Consider the following 19,959-nt stretch of genomic DNA (forward strand, 5'->3'; position numbering starts at 1 on the left):
ACGTGTCTTTTTGCTGTGAAATCTTTACCGATTTTTATAAAGTAAACGTAAGAATAACTTATTGTTATATTCTTACTAATATTTCAAAGACGAACACTTACTGGACTGAAGCAACTTAGGTTAACTTGATTATCCATACAATTTTTTTTTTAAATGTGAGTATCAAATATGATCTTTCAGGCTTTGAGGAACATATTTGTTCATCTCTCAATCATAATTGGATTGCATTGCATTATATGCTACGCATTTAAATATCATCTGACTAAGACGTATTATATTGTAGTATCAATATAGTCTCCAATATACTGTACCGTCCAGGGCTTCAGACTGCATTTTGCGACTATTTTTCCTGCCGGTTTGACAAAATGTTGTTATATTGGTCACACTGGTGCCACAACCACGTTGCCCAACTGATAAGAGCTGCCATTTCTGTTGCATTTGAGAAACATCAAACGGCAAACGAAACAAAAGAGCTCGTTTGAGCTGGGCAGCGCGGGATGTTTATCAGCTCGGACCAATAATAGACAAACTTATGCCATGAATGAATAAGTTATAGAAGGCTTTTCAGTCCACAAATCACCAACATTCACCATGGGTTTAATGTAGTAACGCTAACTGTAACCATGGTATTGTGGCGGAAATGGTCGAATGTTTTTACATTATTCATATCAGGGTTCGCACAACCTTTTGAGAGTGAAAATCAAGCACTTTTCAAGGACTTTCAAGTGCTTCACACAACTTTTTCCCAGCACTTCAAAGCTCTAAATGTGAATAATTGCATGCAGGCTGATTTAAGGTGTGCCCCTAAAATTTCTGCTTGTGCTCTTAATATTTTTACTGTACAGTGCTCCTAGAAAGAAAAGTTAGTCTGGAGGCCTGCCGTCTCTCAAAGATCCATTCAGAACTGTATTACGCAGTGACATTTGGTTTATCTGCCTGATTCATGAACCAGTGGTTTCGATGTGGTTTGATGCCCAGCATTCTGTTCTCCAGGCTGGGATCTCCACGAGGGACTTGAGAAATCTCTTTGTCCTCTCCAGCAGAGAACATACCGTCTCCAGATCTCCAGGTAGGCCTCCCTGATCTTTATGATACGAAAGGCGTAAACCACAGGGTTCACCGCTGAGTTGGCGTGAGAGAGGAGTATTCCCGTGTAGAAAGCGATCTGGGGGACGCCTTGTGGGCCCGTTGAAAGCAGTACACAATTCATGAGATGCAGAGGCATCCAACATGCTGCAAACAGCAGGAGAACCAGAGCCAGAGAACGTGCCAGCCTCTTCTCCTTGACTAGAAAAGCCCTTAGTTTAGATTCAGCGGGCGCCGAAGTCTCGTCTTCCCTCCGGAGGCGTTTACGGAGACTGTAGAAGACCAGAGAGTAAAGAAGAGTCATGACTGCCAAGGGGAGTAGGATGCAGCCCAGGTAGTTGAAGTAGACCATATAGGGAAGCGGGATGACAGCTAAAAAGGTGCAGTTGATATGGGAAGAGTTAAGGAGAGGGGAGGACAGGGAATGGCCGTTGTGCCAACCAAAGAGAGGGGTGAAACCCAGCAGACAGGATATCAACCAACACAGGACTACTGCAGCCCATGAACGCTGCTCAGTGGCGATCTCTTTGTACCTGCAATCACAGAGCATTTGTTCATAAATGTCAGCCGCTATACTTAGCGGGACACACACTTAACCTAAATCAAAATTCCTTCAAGTCATTGTCAAGTCATACAAATGCCTCTCAGGCATGCAAGTGCAGCTCTTATCTCTTTGAATGGGGAAACATCGAATTCTCCAAAACTGTTCGCCAAGCTTACAATTAAATTTCATATTTGAAATCACCAATGAGATCTGACAACAACTATGTAATAAATTTTGTTTCTAAACGCTCGAATCATGACAGAAAACGACTTTTTTTCAGGCTGGATCAAGCTCATGCGCAGTGGAAGTGCAAGTCTGACTGACTCTGGAGCTTCTAATGGCTGCAGTGACGCAATGACTTTACCAATCCGCGATTGGCTCTTATTTAGAAGGCGGGACTTATTCCGCCATATTGAGCGTTGCACTTTTCCCCATTCAAAACAATACGAGTGACGCGTCTTGTGTAATTCTAGTCTTTGCCTAAATCTACCACCCTTGTGGAAAAGAAGTTCACTTTGATATATGTGCGAACTGCATGAAATGTTTTTGGACACATAAATGCATGGTATTTACAATTAAATGAAAATCTATTACAGTTTAAAATTATATTAAATGCAATTAGTTTTTTTGACCCACTTAAGCAGCACTGTAAAAAAATCCCGTTGTTTTTACGGAAAGCTGTGGTTTACAGAACAATACTGTAAAAATCACATCAAACCGTAAACATACTTACAGAGTAACATGTAAATTTAACATTTTAAACATGTGAATTCAACATTCTGTTGAAGTATTAATACTGTATCTGTTTTTTCCACTGTAAATTATACAATGACATTAAATACAATACAATAAAATTACATTAAATGTACCGTTAGATCTATCACAGTTATTTACCGTATATAGTAAGGAAACTGTTTTATAGTTTTTCACTGTAGCATTTTTACAGTCTTTTACTGTTAAAATCACGATCATTTTTTACAGTGAGGACTTAATTACATCTTTATATGTCATTTCATAATCACTTCTATTGTTTTTGATATATGGTTAAAGTTACTGCTGAATGTACTGACAAGCATTTATGTCAATTCTATTGAAACTTTTATCTCATGTAGAATATATTTAAATATATTTGTTATTGCACATTTTTAATGATGAAGTTGTAATTTAGTACATGTAAAATATATTAACTATAAATGTAATATCGAATAACACACTAGAGTTAAAATTAATGAGCAATACTTTAAATGTGCTTTAGTATGTTAGTCAGCTCATCAAAATAAGTGTACTTCTTTAAGCACGACAATAGTCTATTAACATAATAACATAATGACTTAAAATGCACTTTAAAGTAAAACTTTAATTTGACATTATTACAAGCTCTTTTTTAAAGTGTACTTAAGTGTGTTCAGAAACGGTCATTAAAGTGTACAGGCGTTTTATTTCACTAATATTAAATTATATGCAAGTATATATAAAAAAATCTCATTTTTATGATTTTTAAGTATTCACATTCAATACAATAAAGCACACTTCTTATTCATCATAAGGGTAAGCATTCTGATCTAGTACTTCTAGTACTCCAAAATACTAAACTATAAACAATATTGATTTTTAATCATGACATTTGACTCGTCACTGTGTTAACACCATGCAGGCCTGATATCTGATTTTATGTTTGGGTTGATTATTATGTGTTTCTCATTGAGCTCTGGATGTGGGAAAAGAACGTTATGTGTCAGTTGGGCATACAGTCAACAAGTGCCATATTGTTTAGATAAATGCAGTATAATAAGTGTGAGAACACTGTTTATTGGACACAGGACATGAACTCTGCAAGGCCTTTGTACGTTATATAAAACTGAGAAATTAAAAGCTTTGTATTTTTTTACAGTGTTTTTCTATTAGTGAGTGTAACAAGTGCCACTTCAATTGTATCGTTTGCTAATTAAATTGACCCAAAAATGAAAATTTTCTTATTTTATTTAGGCTATACCCTTATGTCATTATCTCATATGTTGATGTTGATATGTTGATGTTGATATTTTCCATTAAAAGAAAATGAGGCAATGAAGCCCCACAGGCTATATCATAACTTGTTATAGGCTATTCTAGGTTATATTGACTTATTATTCAATGTTTTGCAGTGAATTTAATATTTCTCAATCCACTGTCCTTCCACATTAAAAAACAACAACAACAACAACAACCTCAGAAAACAGAAGGCTACAATATGACACTATAGCCTAACATTAGCAGGTTAGTTTGTTGATTGCTTTTCGTTTGTATTACTGTATTGTATATATCTGTGAAAGAAGAACATTTATTTTACTTTTGCATTATTAGCATTATATAATGCGGTTTCAAATCAAAACAGATATGAGTAACACTTTGCATGACACGTGTTTAGGGTTTGAAATAAACACGAGCCAACCCGCCAAATGTGGATGAAAATCAACCGTGACGGTTATGAACACACTAGCCAATTTGGCGGGTTCTGATTATGTTGTGTCAGTTTCCATCTCCATCAGAGTTTCATTTCATAGGCGACCCCCGTCCCATAAATGGACTCGGAGAAATGTCGCACATCCAACACTTTTGCGCCCTCTAGCGTCTATATTGCGACACTGCTAAAGTGCCTATAATGCAGTGCTTTATGAGAAACATCTACAGTCAATTTATTGACGTGAAGGGCATGGCAATTTTATCATCATAAAATGATATTGCTGTGGTATAACTTTTTCATCATGATGATATTTTGGAACATAGTTTTCATTATCATTGTTGGACATTTTGGGAGTAAAAATTGAATAGGCTAGTTGTGATTTTGTTAATCTTCTTCTGGCATATTTCTGATACGTTTGTTTGGCTAGTAGAATGGCCGGTTCTGAAAGTCCCCATGAAATCAAAATAGATTTTCTTTTTTTTTATGAGTAGGTATTGATATTTATTATAAATTATCCTTATAATTATAAATTATAAATTATCATCATTCTTTTCTTTTCTTTTCTTTTTTTTTATTTCTGTGCCCTCATAATTTGTTTTCAAAATAAACCAGTGCTATGCAGTGCTTCTCAAACTGACTAGGAACTGTAGGTGCATTCACGCCATGTTGTAATTACCCGTATTTACGATATTTCAACTTGTAAAAAGCGTCCATGTCCTCGTAGAGCTGGTAATTACAGTTTGTAAGGTGGGAATTTTCTGAGAGCTCCTACTTGTACCACCTGGCCACTGCAGATTAATTGAGGTGTTGATAGTTTTGCCATAGAAACGCATAATTCGAAGTCCGATGACGTGAACAACTTTGAATAGAACATCATGTGTTGTCATCTCGACATGATGTGAATGCATCACGTGTTTGCTGGTTCTGACTGTTAACATAAGATTGCCAAAAGTTCTTACCTGAGAGGTATTGATACCCGCAGGTATCGGTCCACAGCAATAGCCAAAAGAGACAACACAGATGCTTGGGTCAGCACCAACACCACACAACTGACCGCCAGACAGGCCTGGAATGGGATCTCCACCCACCCGTCCACCAGCACAGCCAGTGGCACTGCCACCGACCCTACCAGGAAATCTGCCACGGCCAGAGAGACCACAAAACAGAAGGTAGGCTGACGGAAAGTCCGCGTCAAACACACGGCCCAAACCACCAGCACGTTCCCCAGGCAGCAAGCCACAGCGATGGCGAGCTCCAGAGAGGTGTAGATCAACCAGGCCATGAGGAGAGCAACCAATACAAGGACAACGAGCAAACAGAACAGAGTCTCAGTCGAGATGGAAAAATCTGAAGATGGTTCTGAAGAAGCCTGTGACCATCTGGTCTGCTCTCCTCCACACACACACACACACCCCTGATCTTCAGTATGCATCTCTAAGGGTCTCATTTCCACTTATATGTCTTCTGAATAGACAATATTATTCACTGTCACATCTGTATTTCATCAACTAATTCCATTAGAAGGCGGACAAAAATAATGATGTTAAATCCCGAGTCACAATCAAAATGTTGGAAAACGTGCTGCTTATTTTAGTTCTATCACACTAACAACCACAGCTTCAAAGTTATCTTTAGCCTCTACAATACTGGCGAGATACTGTTTGTGCAGCAATAAACATTTAATACAGCAGTATGCTACATTTGTCACGTGACCAGATCACATGCAAGTTTAATTCATAGGGTCTTCACCTCGGAAATAATGTGTTTTTAATGCAATTTCTGAGGAACTGTTTGTGGTCAAACAATATAATGAGTCACAAAAACAAAAAAACAAAAAAAGTTATAGTTGATATTACTTCCAGTAGTGTAAGGTGGTGTGGTAACAGAAGCGCATGGAGAAGATTAGGGGTAGAAAAACAAAAACAGTATTTATTTTAATAAACAAAACATTCAGTAGATGCAAGGAGACTAAATACCAGGAACTTAGGAGATCACATACCAACATGAACAAATGAAAACTAACATGGAGTAACTGATACACAGGGCTTTAAATACACAGACAAAGGAAACTAGATGAGACAAAGGTTAAACTAATAAGTAACTAAGGCAACTAACTAGGGAGTAATCAGGGACTAAACTGGAAGGGAATACAAGAAAATGAAGCACAAGTACAAAATTACTACTAAATGACATATCTCTCGGAAAGCGTGTCCTCACAGTGTCTTAATCTCTAACGGCGGAGAGGGGAAGGTGGTTTAGGAGGTGGGCAAGCAGCTGGTACAGATGGGGACCTGGAGGAGACGGTAGAGGGAGACACCAAGCAGGAGGCAACAGAGGGATGAACTAGTGTGGAGCATGGGCGATGGGTCCAGGCAGCACCAGAGGACTGACTGATGGATGCGGAGCCGTCAGAGATGGAGACCCAGGTGGAGCTGAGAGGAAGATGATCTAGAGTGACACTGAAGGTTTGGGAGGCCAAGGCTATGTCTCTCACCTGTGGGACCAAGGTGTAGATAGAGCACCCGGAAGACCAGTGGGACATCGGAGGGAGCGAGGACACAGGATGAGCTGGAGGGAAGGAGGAGCCCAATGGAGCTAAAAGGATGGAGGGCTGAGGCGCAGCCAGAGGCCCGGGAAGTCGACGGCAGGACCAGGACACCGATGGACCAAGGCAGAGCAGGAGGATAGAGGGAGCCCAAGTAATGACAGACCACGGTGAACCAGAGTGAGCGTGAAGCCAAGGCGGAGCAGAGGGACTAACAGGCCGAGGTGGAGTCATGGGCCCAGAGAAGGTGCAGCCGGGGAATCCGCCTCACAAGGCCAAGATAGTGTTAGAGATGTCCGAGGGGGAGCCAAAGAGCTGGAGGGAGCCAGTGGATAGGGCTGAGCTGATGAGTTGAGCAGTACCAGCAGGGAAGGCGGATCCAGGGGAGTGGATGGAGCCAGTGGAGAGGGTGGGGCCAGTGATGGAGGAAGGAGGAAGGACCAGTCCATGCAAGAAGCCAAATGGGACAGGCTAAGAAGGAATGATATCGGGGTTGGGGACTGTGGTTAGGAACTGGCTCCGTGGTCCACAAATCAATGAGCCATAGCTCCTCTTCTGCCTCTGGGAGTTGTTCAGCCTCTGAGAGAAGCTGGCAGGAGGATGGCTGGAGGTGGTACTGGATCGGGGGAGTTGGAGTTGATGTTGTCCACCTCCAAAACTCCCATGGTGAAGGAGGATCCACACACCCATAAGGTGTAATCGGAGAAGTCGATTAAGGGACATGGCCCTCCTTCAATAGCAGTACCTGCTCCAATATGCCGTCCATCCTGCTCCAGCAGAGGTACTTGAGTGCCTCATCGTCCCACCGTGCCTCATGGTACAGCTCCAAGAACTCCTCCACATACTTCTCCAGTGAGCATCCGCTTTGTAGCACAGTCCATTTTTTTCTTTTCTCTTATCACTTTTAGGTCAGGTCTTCTGTAAGGTGGTGTGGTAGCAAAGTGCTGTGCTGGGACTACGAACCAGATCATATCATGTCTATCAACGAGTGCCCCTCGACTTAAGTTTATGGAACTTATGCTTAAGTTTCTTTCCTCCAGGCATGAGACTGTACTGCACCCCTACTACAAGTTTAAAGTCAAATGCAGTGTGGCAACTGAGGGTGCTTTTGTTTATAGTGGTGTGCAGACATTTTCCTATGACAGTAAACTTGTATTTGACCCGTAAGAACTCCAAATCAGTATTGTCATGAGGTGAGATCTCATTAAAGACCAAACAAGGCCAAGTTGAAATCTAAATCCTACAAAAAAGAACAGGGAAATATATCACTTGAGTTCCATTTTTAGCCAATCAGAAAATGTGTTACACACACACACACACACAGCTGATGCAACTGGTTTCTGGTTGTGATCACTGTTATGATGATACATTTCTCAGCTCACTGAAAGGTCCTCCTGGGTCAGAAGAAATTTGGGATTAGACATCAAAAGGACATTTTTGTCAGTGTAGTTGTTCTGATTACACAAATCTTCTGTTATTCTCTATTATTGGGACCTTGCTGACATTTCACTCCCTCCATCTGCTGGTCAGTGTTCATTAATGCATCTTGTTTATTTAAAAGAAGTGTTTTGTATTCCTACGGACAACAGGGGGCAGTGCTGCATTTGAGTCTTCATCAGCCAAAGCCTCTGATGGACAGACAGTTGTGGTCAGTGAATGAAGCAGTTAAAAGGAGACGAATGACTGGGAGAACTGAAAATACTTAAAGATCAAGTTTGAGAAAAAAACAATTAAGAAATGCCAAAATGAGATTCAGTTCTCCTCAAAGAACTGGCAAAAAAAAAAAAAAAAGATTTTTTTTTTTTTTTTGTGTGTTAAAGATTGTGTCTTTGATATAAATCTAAAATATATATATATTTTTAAAATCTAAATATTTTAAATCTAATTCAGTCAATGTTTAAATGTTTCATAATGATGAATTTTAGACTGAAAAGGAATACAAGTTTAGTAAAAAAAAAAAAAACTCTATATTTTGGAAAATGTTGAAACCGTGTCATACTGTATAATACTAAAATTTAATAAAATTTCAGGAGGTTTTTGAAGATTGTATAAGCATGTTTAACCAAACTGTATGTGAAACTGTGCTATTAAAAAAAAAAAAAAAAAAAAAAAATCTAGATTGAAATTAAAACAGCATTTCTCTGTATGATGTTTCTACATGTTAGAGCACCATGATGAACAAAACACTTTTTTTTTATTATGCAACTCATTTCAAATACAAACCAAAAAAGGTCTGTCAGAACACACATTTTTATAACTTCTAACCTGGATATTTTTTCATCAAAACTTTATATAAGAAGTTAAACTATAAAGTAACACTATGACCTGCACAGCTTGTCACTAACATTCAAGGAATATGCAAGAATGAAAAAAAAAAAAACACAAAAAACAGCTTCATCAGTCTCATTTCAAAATGTTCATTTTGGATCCTAAATGAACGTCATAATTAGTACTTCAACATGATTGCAAAACTAACATTGATTTTACACAACAGTACTGTAAACAGTAATTTAAGTTTCATAGAAAATTGTATATATAGTTTTAAATTTTAATGTCTAATAAATTAGACTATAATTGTAACAGTTTGTGTGGTTTTAACAGAAAGCCACTGGCATGAGACAAACAACATCTTTCTCTACTCGACAATCATTAACAGTTCTGTTGTAGTGGCGGTTTCCAGAGTACACATGCTTTGCATATGTGGCCATATGTGCGTGAATATGTATACGGTGGGCATGTGGTAAACTGCCATCAGATGGAGCATAGGGCTTTGTCAGAGATATTGTCATGGTGAGGCTTATGTGAGAATTCCAGTGTGGCCAGTTTTTTGTTTTTTGTTTGTTTCATCTGTCTATAGAACGTTTGAAAAGTAACTGACACTACTGGAACTTCAAACGGGACGGGTTCTATGGTCAGATGAAACCAAAAAAGTAGCTTTTTTGGCAGCAAACACTTCATGTGGGTTTGGTGCACACAGGGACAAAAGTACCCTTTGTGTAAAATGAAATACTCTGCTGTATCTTTAATGCTGTGGGCCTAATTTTCTGCCAGAGGTCCTGGACATCTTGTTAGATACATTGCATCATGGATTCGATCAAATACCAACAGATAAAAAATCGAAACCTGTCAACCTCTGCTAGAAATCTTATAATGGGCCGTGGTTGGATCTTCCAACAACAAAAATGGGTCACTGAGCACAAAACCAATCATCTGCAATAGCCATCCCAGTCCCTGACCTGAACCCTATAGAAAATGAGTGGGATGAACTGAAGAGAAGCAGCGCAAACATGGATCTGGGAATCAGAAGGATCTGGAGAGATTCTGTATGGAGGAATGGTCTCTGATCTCTTGTCAGGTGTTCTCCAAACTCATCAGGCATTATAGGAGAAGACTCAGAGCTGTTATCTTGGCAAAAGGAGGTTGCAAAAAGTATTTAATAAAAGGGGGCAAATAATTGTTCCCAATGTGTTTTGGAGAAAAACATTGATTTCATAATGTGATTTTCCCCCCACTTTCACTTCAATGAAAGGTTAGATTTTTGCATTTTTTTTAAATAAAATATCAAAAGGATATACAATGCAGATTTATTTTTTACAGCCATCTTTGATCATATTTACCAAGGGGGCAAATAATTCTGTCCAGCACTGTATGTTGTCAGGTCGGTTCAGTCATATTAATACTTGGGAAAAAAACTGATCATGAACAAAACATTTTCACAACTTTGCATGTAAAGATTAATTTATTCAGGCACATCAGGTGTCAACATTTAATGGCATTAAAAATTCATTGAAATTAGCACAAAAATTTGCGAATATTTTATATATAAAAAACGGATTCACAACTACATATAACGCAGTGTAATGGTTAACAATCCTCAGATTTACACACTTCAAAGATCACCTTCAACTTCATAGAATTCCATGTTATTCAATGTACATAAAAAATCCCAAATTCAATTGAGCCTCAATTAAGCCAAATACTATTATAAAATCAGTGTTTTAAGTCCACATTACATTATGAACATTAAAAAGGCGAACCCATCCTCTGTAAAATACTCAGTATTTATTTACTCTTTCCCAGCTAGGAGAAAGTCTTGGTGGATGGAGCACATTAACTACCCGTGAATCTCTACGAGTTGTTCTGAAGGCCTCTCAGTGTTCTCTCAGTGAACTGATAGGTAAGTTTACGCTTCACTTTGCAGATCTCTCCTGTTCGCGAATAGTTTCGCAGGGCACGGGCCATTTTCTGGTACGTCATGGTTTTCCGGTTGCCCTTGCGTCTGCCCCACATCTCTGCCAGCTTTTCCTTGTTCTGGGAGGAGAACTGGAACGTTCCGCTGTTAGACTGAACCCACCAAATGCAGCTCCGCATGTCTGGTGTCTGTAGCATCTCATATAAGAACTGGAACAGGCGCTCTTTCCTTTTACCTGAGAAATGTCAATGGTTTAGTGACTGTTAAATAGCAGAATGTAACATTTACGCATCTGTCTGTCTGTCTATCTGTTTGTGTGTCTATGTAATCACTCAAGCAATGAAAGGTCAATGCACAGTCTATTATCAAGGCCTATTATTATTATTAAAAATGATCCTATATAGTGCCCAGATAGCAACATAGTGTTGGCCCAGATCCGGCCCACATCTGGTTCGTGTGGAATCCACGTGTACCAGATGTGGGCCGGATCTGGGCCAACACTATGTTGCTGTCAGGGTGATGTCCAAATCGATCGAACCAAAGCCAGTGTAAACCACTTGACTGTAAGGGTAACTCGATTTGGAAGAAAAAAACACAAGGTGGGCGACATGTTGGAAACATAAACACAACATTTGACACTAAATAAAGTCAAAAGAGCCCAGCCAAGTCTGTCTCAATGATATTCAGTTCTATAGATATGACTCCTCAATGTAAGTGGGATTTTATGCCCATGTTAATTGAAGTTGTTTTTGGACCCCATTGACTTCCCAGTCTGTTGTGTTCCACAGAACTTGAGTAAATGAGTTAGAATTGATCATTTATTGGTGAAACATTCCCTTTTAATAATTTTTTACCAGTCCATTTTAAACTGACTCACTAAAACGAATCGACTGCCCCAAAACCAAAATGAAAATATAGGACAAATGAAGGCCTACTAATGCTGTGTTTTACCTGAGAGCGGCGCTAGTGCCATAGAGTCATACACAATCTGTCCCTTCCTGTCAGAGGTCGGAGATGGGGGAAATTCTTGGCATCCAGAACTGGTGGACAGCGAATCTGAATCACTGCATTGGTTTCTGTCATACTGGCAGTGTCCCTAAAAACATAGACTGTTATTAACATCCACGCATAGGTCAAACTACATATGACTGTAATCTTATTAGTGTTTATGTCTGGTGAGACCTACCCAGTCGTTGTGACTTGACTGAGAGAGCCACGTCTGCTGCTGCTGAGGCTGTTGTTCATGAGTCTCATCTGTTCCTGGTACTGCACTATAATGCCATTCATATGCATAACGACCAGACCAGCTGTTCTCTATGGAAACACATCAATCATTATTATCACATATGCTGCTCGCTACAATCAACAACACATACTAGCTGGAAGAAGTTGTGGTTATTTTGGATGGTAAAGCACTTTATCCAATCCAACTTGGCAGCAACAAATACCATTTGTAGGCTGATTCCCATGAAAAGTGTAATACTGTTAATCTGTAGCACTTTCAAAACATTGCTGTTTACTTGAGCATCTGACCAGCCTGACACAGCAACAGCTCGGTCAATCGTGTGAGTTTGGGGGCGGGGCTAGCTGTCTGACTGACCAATGGGGGACGTGGAGAAGGTAGACCTGTTTATAAACTGTGTGACTGTGTTTATACAGGTTTTTCTGTGGCTAAAAGATCACACAATTCAGAAGTAAGTACTTTTTTATTGCTAAATTCCCACTGTTTTTACAGTTTCTCCTCTCTAAACTAAACTGTTATAATCTGAGGTGTGGAATCCACGTCTTGAGACAAATAACAAAGCTTTGTCAAAGAGGAAATTACTAACCTTACAAAACTGAAAGTGCACTTCCATTCAATTCAAAAAGGAGAAGTGGCCCTTCCCTCAGTGGTCTCCTATGGTGTTTTAGTTTCGATTGTAAAACACTCACCTGCCATACTGTGCTCCTCTTGGTTTCTCCTCTGGACACATGGCGCGGACATCACCTCCACCGAGTGCTCCTGCAGGTATTCCTCAATCATGTCGAGGTCCAGGTTCCCTGACAACGCCTCTCTAGGGCCCAGGTCTTGGAAGTATTGAACCTGTAGCATGTAAGCAAGCATTAAATCAGATGCAGTACAGACATTACACAATGAGCATCAGTGGAATAATGGGTAAAATAAAGTTAAATATTTCAGTTTCATTCTTTCGAGTTGCTTTCGTGTTTAGGAGAGACAATTTTCTTTCCTTCTCGAAGATTCAAAGAACATCACATTTAAAAATGACATTAAATGACAGTATATACGGATAGTTTACATATCCCTTGCAGAATCTGCAAAAAATTTAATAATTTGAACAAATCGAGGGTTCATAAAATTGCATGTTATTTTTCGTTTAGAACTGCCCTACAAAATATACTAATATGCTTCCCAGAAGACAGACAAAAAACAAAATATATATTGTTCACCCTAATCATCCAAATCAAAAAGTTTAAAAAGTCCCTCAAATGTCCTCAGTGTGAAAAAGGTTAAATATGCAAAAGATACTGGAAAAGCAAAGAGAGTACAGGACCTGGAGTATTATCCTGAAGAAAAGAGCTCAGAACAAACAAGGGACTCGTGAACAACCATCACAAAACATAAAAACAGCCGTGGATCATCCAGGTTATGAAATACAGTATTAAGAATCAAGTGTACATGTACAATTTTTGAACTATATATATTTTTTTTTTTCTTGTAGTCCACAAGAAAATGTTCTATTTAAACATCTGTTATGTTAAATATCATATTCAGGTACTAAATATAAAAAAATAGCATGCAATTTTGTTAAAATTATTTTAAAAGAAAATGCAAATTCTGCAAGGGGTGTGTAAACTTTTGAGCACAAATATATGAATTCATAATTACAACTGTTTAACAGGAATACTGGAAGGAAGTTGCAACAATTTGCATGAGTACAAAGTGAATCTCCCTCTTCTCAGTAAAAATGATAATAATTTGCATTGTGAGTGTGTAAACATTTTAGTGGTAATACTATGCATATTGTTTAATAAGCGTATATATTTTGCCTACAGCATTTTGACATTTAAGCCACACTTTAAATGTCTGAATGTCATTGCATTAAACAACAAAATATAAAACTAAGTGTCATTTTACTTTCATTTTTACAGCAGCATATTTTCATACAACATATGCAACACTTTAAATGTACATCAAAACTTTCTGCATTCATATGTGTAGAACAGATATGATATTACACAGGAATAATAATTGTTCCAAATCATTTCAGCACCAATAAACATTCATACAACAGTGACATTCAAGTGCCATTCAATAGAGCTTATATATGCGCACCTGTGTGTTTAATATATCATAGTGCATGTCCTTTAATTTATATACAGGTATGCAGAGCTTGAAAATCATACACCCCCACTCCAAAAAAATAAAAATAAATAAATACTCACGGTTTCAAGGGCCAACATCTGAAAAAAAAAAAAAAAAAAAAAAAAAAAAGTCAGATAAGTATACAAAACTCAAACAGCACATGAGTACAAACCCCTTATAGTGACACTGCACAGAATGAACACAATGCTGTTAGAATGCAGTTTGATCACTTTCTGAAACATATTTCAGAAACTGAAACAAACAAAAAAACAACAACTGTAAAATAAATACTCTCACACAACTACAGAAGTGAATATTCAGTTACCTCAATGTAGTTCCAGTGGCTGAGTCGACTATTAATGTGTCGCAATAGGAAAGTGACAAGCCTGTCCTGAAAGTGACTGCTGAACAAGAGCTTGAAAGTGAAGGTGGAGCTGTTGTGCATCACCTGTAATACACACCTGTCGTCTGATCTGACCCTTTTATATCCTCCTCTCTCTCTCTCTCTTCGCTTTCCCCTCCTCCTTCTGGAATCCTCATAACGTTGAGCCAACCTTCCATCATCAAAATGCAAATCTCTATTAATCAAACATTCATCTAGGTTTAACGGTATGAACACGTCTTACAACCACTCCCCATGCTCTGTCTGTAAAGCCTTCTGGGTATTTGGTCTGCATTGTTATACTTTGTGTCCTAAAAAGTGGGATTTTACTTCTAACCGCCACAGCGATTATTGAGGTAATTAGGCTATTACACGCATCCAGATCAAATCTATTATCCCTGTCTGAAATCTTGCAGTTGATATGATTATGGTGTTGATATGTCAGGATAACCATCATAACCCATTTATTTAACGGCCCATGATCCGAAATGGATGAACTACTTGAGATCTACCGAAGCAGATGTTCATTAAATGTTTATTTGTATCAAATGAAATCAACTAACACACGCATGTGAATCATCATCTTCCTGTTCTGTGGTCAGTAAAGTTTAATGACGGAACAGTAACTCGCATTCAAAGCAAAAGACTGAGACGGAGGCTTCTAATCGTTTAAACTGTAAAAACTTTTACATTTTATTTCAAACTTTCTATTCATCAAAGAACCCTGAAAAAAACAAACAAAAAAAAAAACATTAAGTGCATTAAAAATAGCTGTTTTCAACATTGATAAAAATAATAAATGTATCTTGAGCATCAAATCATCATATTAGAGTGATTTCTGAAGAAATATACAGTCTTTAGACATACACATTTATTATCATTAAACATAGTATTTTCCATTGTTTAAACCATCATATTTCCTTATTTCTGTTCATATTTCCCCTTCTATGTTGTGCTTTTCTCATTTATCTCATGTAATGTCCTCATGGACCACAAGACTTACAATTTTGTTGTACTGCGCAGTGACAGAACAGAGTTTGAAGTCATTTCAACTGAATTGTATTGAATGATAGATTTCCACTATCAGATTGACAGCAATGAGCCCAGATCCTGATCCGATTCCTCCTCCTCTCTCTTCCTAAAAAGTCCTGTCTATCTGCTTTCCTGTTCAATAAAACCATTGGTCACACTTTATATAGAAGGGGTCTTTACTACTATGTCCTTACATAAATAATAATAATAATCATAATTGTTATGTACATGTTGTGTATAAACACTGTGTAAAACACTTTTGCTGCTATTAAGGTGGGATACGGGTTAGGGTAACACTTTTTTTTTACATGTTACATGACAGTAAATTATGCATAATTACAAGAAACTAACCATAAACCAAACCCTAATACTAACCCTGACCCTACAGTATAGTTAGTTGATATTACTTAGTACTTAATTGTATAATTACACTGTAACAATGGCACCTTAAAATAAAGAGTCACAGTTTGGGGAACACGTATTTACTTTTAATTATGACGTTTCCCTCAATAAACTCCTACTGCTTATTAAATGTTAGTAAGGTAGTTGTTAAGTTTAGGTATCGAGTGGATTAAGGGATGTAGAATATGATCATGCAGAATAAGGCATTAATATGTGCTTTATAAGTTCTAATAAACAGCTAATATCCTAGTAATAATCATGTTAATAAGCAACTAGTTAATAGTGAGAATTGGACCCTAAACTAAAGTGTAACTGAATAAAGTGTAACCAAATAAGGTTAGGGACAGGTTTGGTGGTATAGGTTTAGGGGTGGGTTGAGGTGTAAGGGAAAGTTTACAGAAATGAATTGGTTCTTTAAATATAAGTACAATGTAATAACACGTACATGTACACAATAAGTACATTGTAAATGATGTTAGTACATTGTAGTTAAAGACACTTAATATAAAGTGGGGCCAAGAACTGTACACCCCCCAAAAAACTAAAACTAAAGACTTTAGACCACTTTTATGTTGCCAAAACAATATATATATTTTATTTATTCTTTTATTATTCCATTATTATTATTCTATTATTATAAAACCAGGCTTTGAGTCTGATTTCTTATAGGATGTATTCACTGTCCAATACAGCTGAGTCAATGAGGCTTGTAAATCATCCTTTTGACTGGATGACAATGTTCTTTGGCCCAAAGTATTACATATTTTATTAGGATCTTTGTCACTAACACTGTCAGAAATAAGGGTACAGTAGGAGTTCATTTCTGTCCCCCAAGGTGCAATCTGCACTAACGTACCCCATAGGGCTTATTATTGGACCTCAAGGTACACATATGTACATTTTTTGAGGGTCAAAAAGCATTAAAAGGAACATATATGTACCGTTTCTTTTAAAGGTTAAGGTGCAATATTGTACCCTTGAGGGTACAGCCCCAGTGACAAGCCATTGTACCCCTAATTATGTACTTTATTTTCTAAAAGCGTATGATAGAACATGAAAAACTGCATACTGCACACATGAGGCAATCAGATAGCCTGTGGTGTAATAGTGACATCAAGCTGTGTTACTGCACTGGTTTAGAGATGGGGAAGTACCTATCCAAAACATAGTGTAGTAGGAATGCACCCCTCAGAGGAACAGAGAAAAGAGTTGGAAAGTGAAATGAGGAACAACTTTACAGCAAGCTTATATGTTCACGAATCTTTTTCTGGTAAATCCAGTTGTATTCCCATTATGAAGTGTGAATCATTTTTCATTCAGACACACTGTCTTTGAAGGCTAATTTAGCTTGTCTGTTGTTTTATACCGTTCGGTCCATCTCCAAGTCTCTGTATGATATTCTGATCCCTAGATATGGCTCCTTACTGTTTCCAAAAGTGATTTTGTCAGCGATAAAATTATACTTGGGCACTAAACCCTTTGTAAACAGCACTATCAAGCTGTGTGATTTAAAAGCATGTCTTTGCAAAATAAATAAAGAGAGCCTGTAAAACTTGACAGCCAATTGTTGGTTCAACCTCTACTTTAGCAACAAGGTAATAAATGTCAAAAAGAACATGATTTTCAAGGCCACAACAATTTTAAATTCCAAGTACAACCGAAGGTCTACATGATTATGTGATTTATTGCAAATAGAATAGTCATCAATAGAGCAGAATATATATATCCATCTAATAATTTTTAATTTCTGTGCAAAGAAAACAATAGATCATCATGTGAGAGGGCGTACAGTTTTTCTGGACGAATCTCCTGTTCATAGACTGTTACCTTTCATGAGGTGAAAGGTCAACGCTTAAACCTCATTCTAACTGGCATGCTAATATCAACGGAAGGGGAATTTCCGTGTTGTTGGGTTTTATGAAATCACAGACAAAACAATGACAAGGCCTTGAACTGTTAGTCGTGAGAAGTGATTAGTAATGAAATCGCAGGCTTCTGTGACAGCTGGGAAAATACATCTGGCTCATTGGCTCTGTCAATAAAGTCCACCATCTGGAATATGGAAATTTTTATGAACTAACTCACCGCTCACCGCATAACCTCCACTGAGTTATCAAACTGTCCCGGGCAAGTTTACTCTGCAAACAGGCTTCTGAAATCCCTTCGCAACATTCATCCTGTGATAATCCCACAACTGAATCTGTCTGTGGACATTTTATTCGAATCACGCTTTGTGAAGCTTCGAAAACTTAGCGAATCCAAACTGGGTCACGTGATTTGAGTAAACGAGGCTGTGTTTCGTCATAGCCCTACAATTCAATAAAGTAACTCATACAGACACTTCCAATGTAATGGTATTAGATGATTTGTAAATTGCGTTTAATTGATGCACTTTTAATAAAACATTTGCATTTGGTTTGTAATGGTGTTTTTATGCATGTTTTGGCTGAGTTTTTGTTATATCCACACCGTTTCGACCAGCTGACGTCACCAGCGCGCGGAGTGTCGGGCGCTTCGAAACAATGATTCGTTTTGCGAAGCAATTGGTTCAACTAATTCAAGGTTTTCAAAGCTTTATTTCTCCCATCACTAATTTGATTGGTTCCTGGATTTTTTCGTGTTTATCGCCTTTTTAAAGATTAATCGCTTGGTTTCCATTATTTGTAAGCTGCTAAATGAATAAATAAATGTTCTGAATTAGTGGATCAGAATAAAATCGAACTGAATGTGAACCCTAAACAAGAATTCACTGTGTGAATTTCCAGATTTTGCCAGCCAGAAAGTTGTTTCATTTTTGTTATTCAAAGAAATGTTCACTATGCAGCGAATACTTGGAGACTCTGATATAGTAGCTGTCAAATGAAGCATGGCCTCAGGTTACTAGCAACGTTTAGATTGCATAATTTACACGTAATTGTTTTTACGTGTTTGCCAAGGTTTTGCTTTGTTTTGACTCTATAGCAACCACTGAGGTGTGAAACTGGATTTTTGGAATGTCGATGTGTTGAAATAGACTTTAAAACCAAGGCGCCTTTTTAACCCCTGATGCAATGCACTTCCTCTTAGAGACGAGCCAAGAGAAAAAAAAAAACAAGACGTAAACAATAATACCAACAATGACACAACTAGTTCTACAAGGGAGAGCTGTAAACCAGGAGAACTCGTTTGGAAAACCCCTGGCTCAAGAAATATCTGGCCGTTGTGTTTACCTGCACCTGTTGCTGATAATTAGTGATGGTAAAAGACAAAAAAGAGAGATAGCTGCAGGTGTAGTTTTCAGAAATATGAGAAAGCAGATTCTTATCATATAAATTTTTCAGCATTTTACTCATGCATAATTAAGGGAAAATGTGACAGGCTTGATATTGAGAATAGTCAACAACAAACAGGGTGGTACATGGAGGGTCTTTTGAACAATTTATGTTTTATTTATGCATTTTTTTTTTGAGGGGGAGGGATCATAAAATCTGTTCATAAATAGATCATAAATCTTAGTTGGTTTGTTGTGTATTTACACATTATTACTATAGTGATATTACAATAATGAGGATACTTTGACTGTAAATGTTTTGTTATTATTTACTTAATTTTATTATTGACTTAACTTATTATCGTGAATTCTCAGGGGGTAATTCAAGTAAAAAGTCAAATAAGTTGAGACAAAAAGTTTGCATTGCATGTAAATATGAAATGATGTGAATTTGTGAATTTAATGTGTCTGAAAGACAAAAGCCTTCCAAAGACAGTAATACATGGTTAAATGTCTCACTGGTGATAATTCAAATAATAATTAATGTGTTTATCAGTAGTTGATTAGATTGTTGGAATGTTGAGAAATGATTTCTGTAATGCAGTGATCAAATGCTGTGTGGCTCTCAGTTTTCAGTGATCATCTCATGCAGTGTAAAAGAAACGAAAAGAAAAGTTGTTTCAACTAAAAAAGCGTTCGTGCTTTCTTAACATTTTAAG

General features: G+C 37.7%; 2 protein-coding genes across 2 annotated transcripts; both read right to left on the bottom strand.

Annotated features, from left to right (window-relative positions):
- Nucleotides 1-928: 928 nt before the first annotated feature.
- On the bottom strand, nucleotides 929-5,355 carry LOC311302989 (adenosine receptor A1; the record flags this gene model as incomplete). The annotated part of the gene is made up of 2 exons (XM_084429192.1): nucleotides 929-1,619; nucleotides 5,033-5,355. The coding sequence occupies 2 exons, from the start codon at nucleotides 5,353-5,355 to the stop codon at nucleotides 929-931; spliced, it is 1,014 nt and encodes a 337-aa protein (XP_084285318.1).
- A 4,977-nt stretch (nucleotides 5,356-10,332) lies between these two features.
- On the bottom strand, nucleotides 10,333-14,671 carry LOC311302315 (uncharacterized protein). Its single transcript, XM_084428101.1, has 6 exons — nucleotides 14,500-14,671; nucleotides 14,255-14,272; nucleotides 12,743-12,893; nucleotides 11,997-12,124; nucleotides 11,762-11,906; nucleotides 10,333-11,045 (listed from the first exon to the last, which is right to left on the bottom strand). Exons 1-6 carry the CDS (start codon nucleotides 14,617-14,619, stop codon nucleotides 10,747-10,749), a joined length of 861 nt encoding a protein of 286 aa, XP_084284227.1. The 5' UTR covers nucleotides 14,620-14,671; the 3' UTR covers nucleotides 10,333-10,746.
- Between the last annotated feature and the right edge of the window lie 5,288 nt (nucleotides 14,672-19,959).

The sequence above is a fragment of the Rutilus rutilus genome (genome assembly GCF_951802725.1).
Source record: "Rutilus rutilus genome assembly, chromosome: 13".
Lineage (NCBI taxonomy): Eukaryota > Metazoa > Chordata > Actinopteri > Cypriniformes > Leuciscidae > Rutilus > Rutilus rutilus.

Bases quoted from the DNA above. Each gene is read 5' to 3' on its own strand.
- LOC311302315 (XM_084428101.1), bottom strand. From the start codon at position 14,619: ATGCACAACAGCTCCACCTTCACTTTCAAGCTCTTGTTCAGCAGTCAC. The intron at 11,907-11,996 runs GTAGGTCTCACC...CTATGTTTTTAG, and splicing joins AGTCAAGTCACAACGACTGG to GGACACTGCCAGTATGACAG. The intron at 11,046-11,761 runs GTAAAACACAGC...GACATTTCTCAG, and splicing joins GGCACTAGCGCCGCTCTCAG to GTAAAAGGAAAGAGCGCCTG.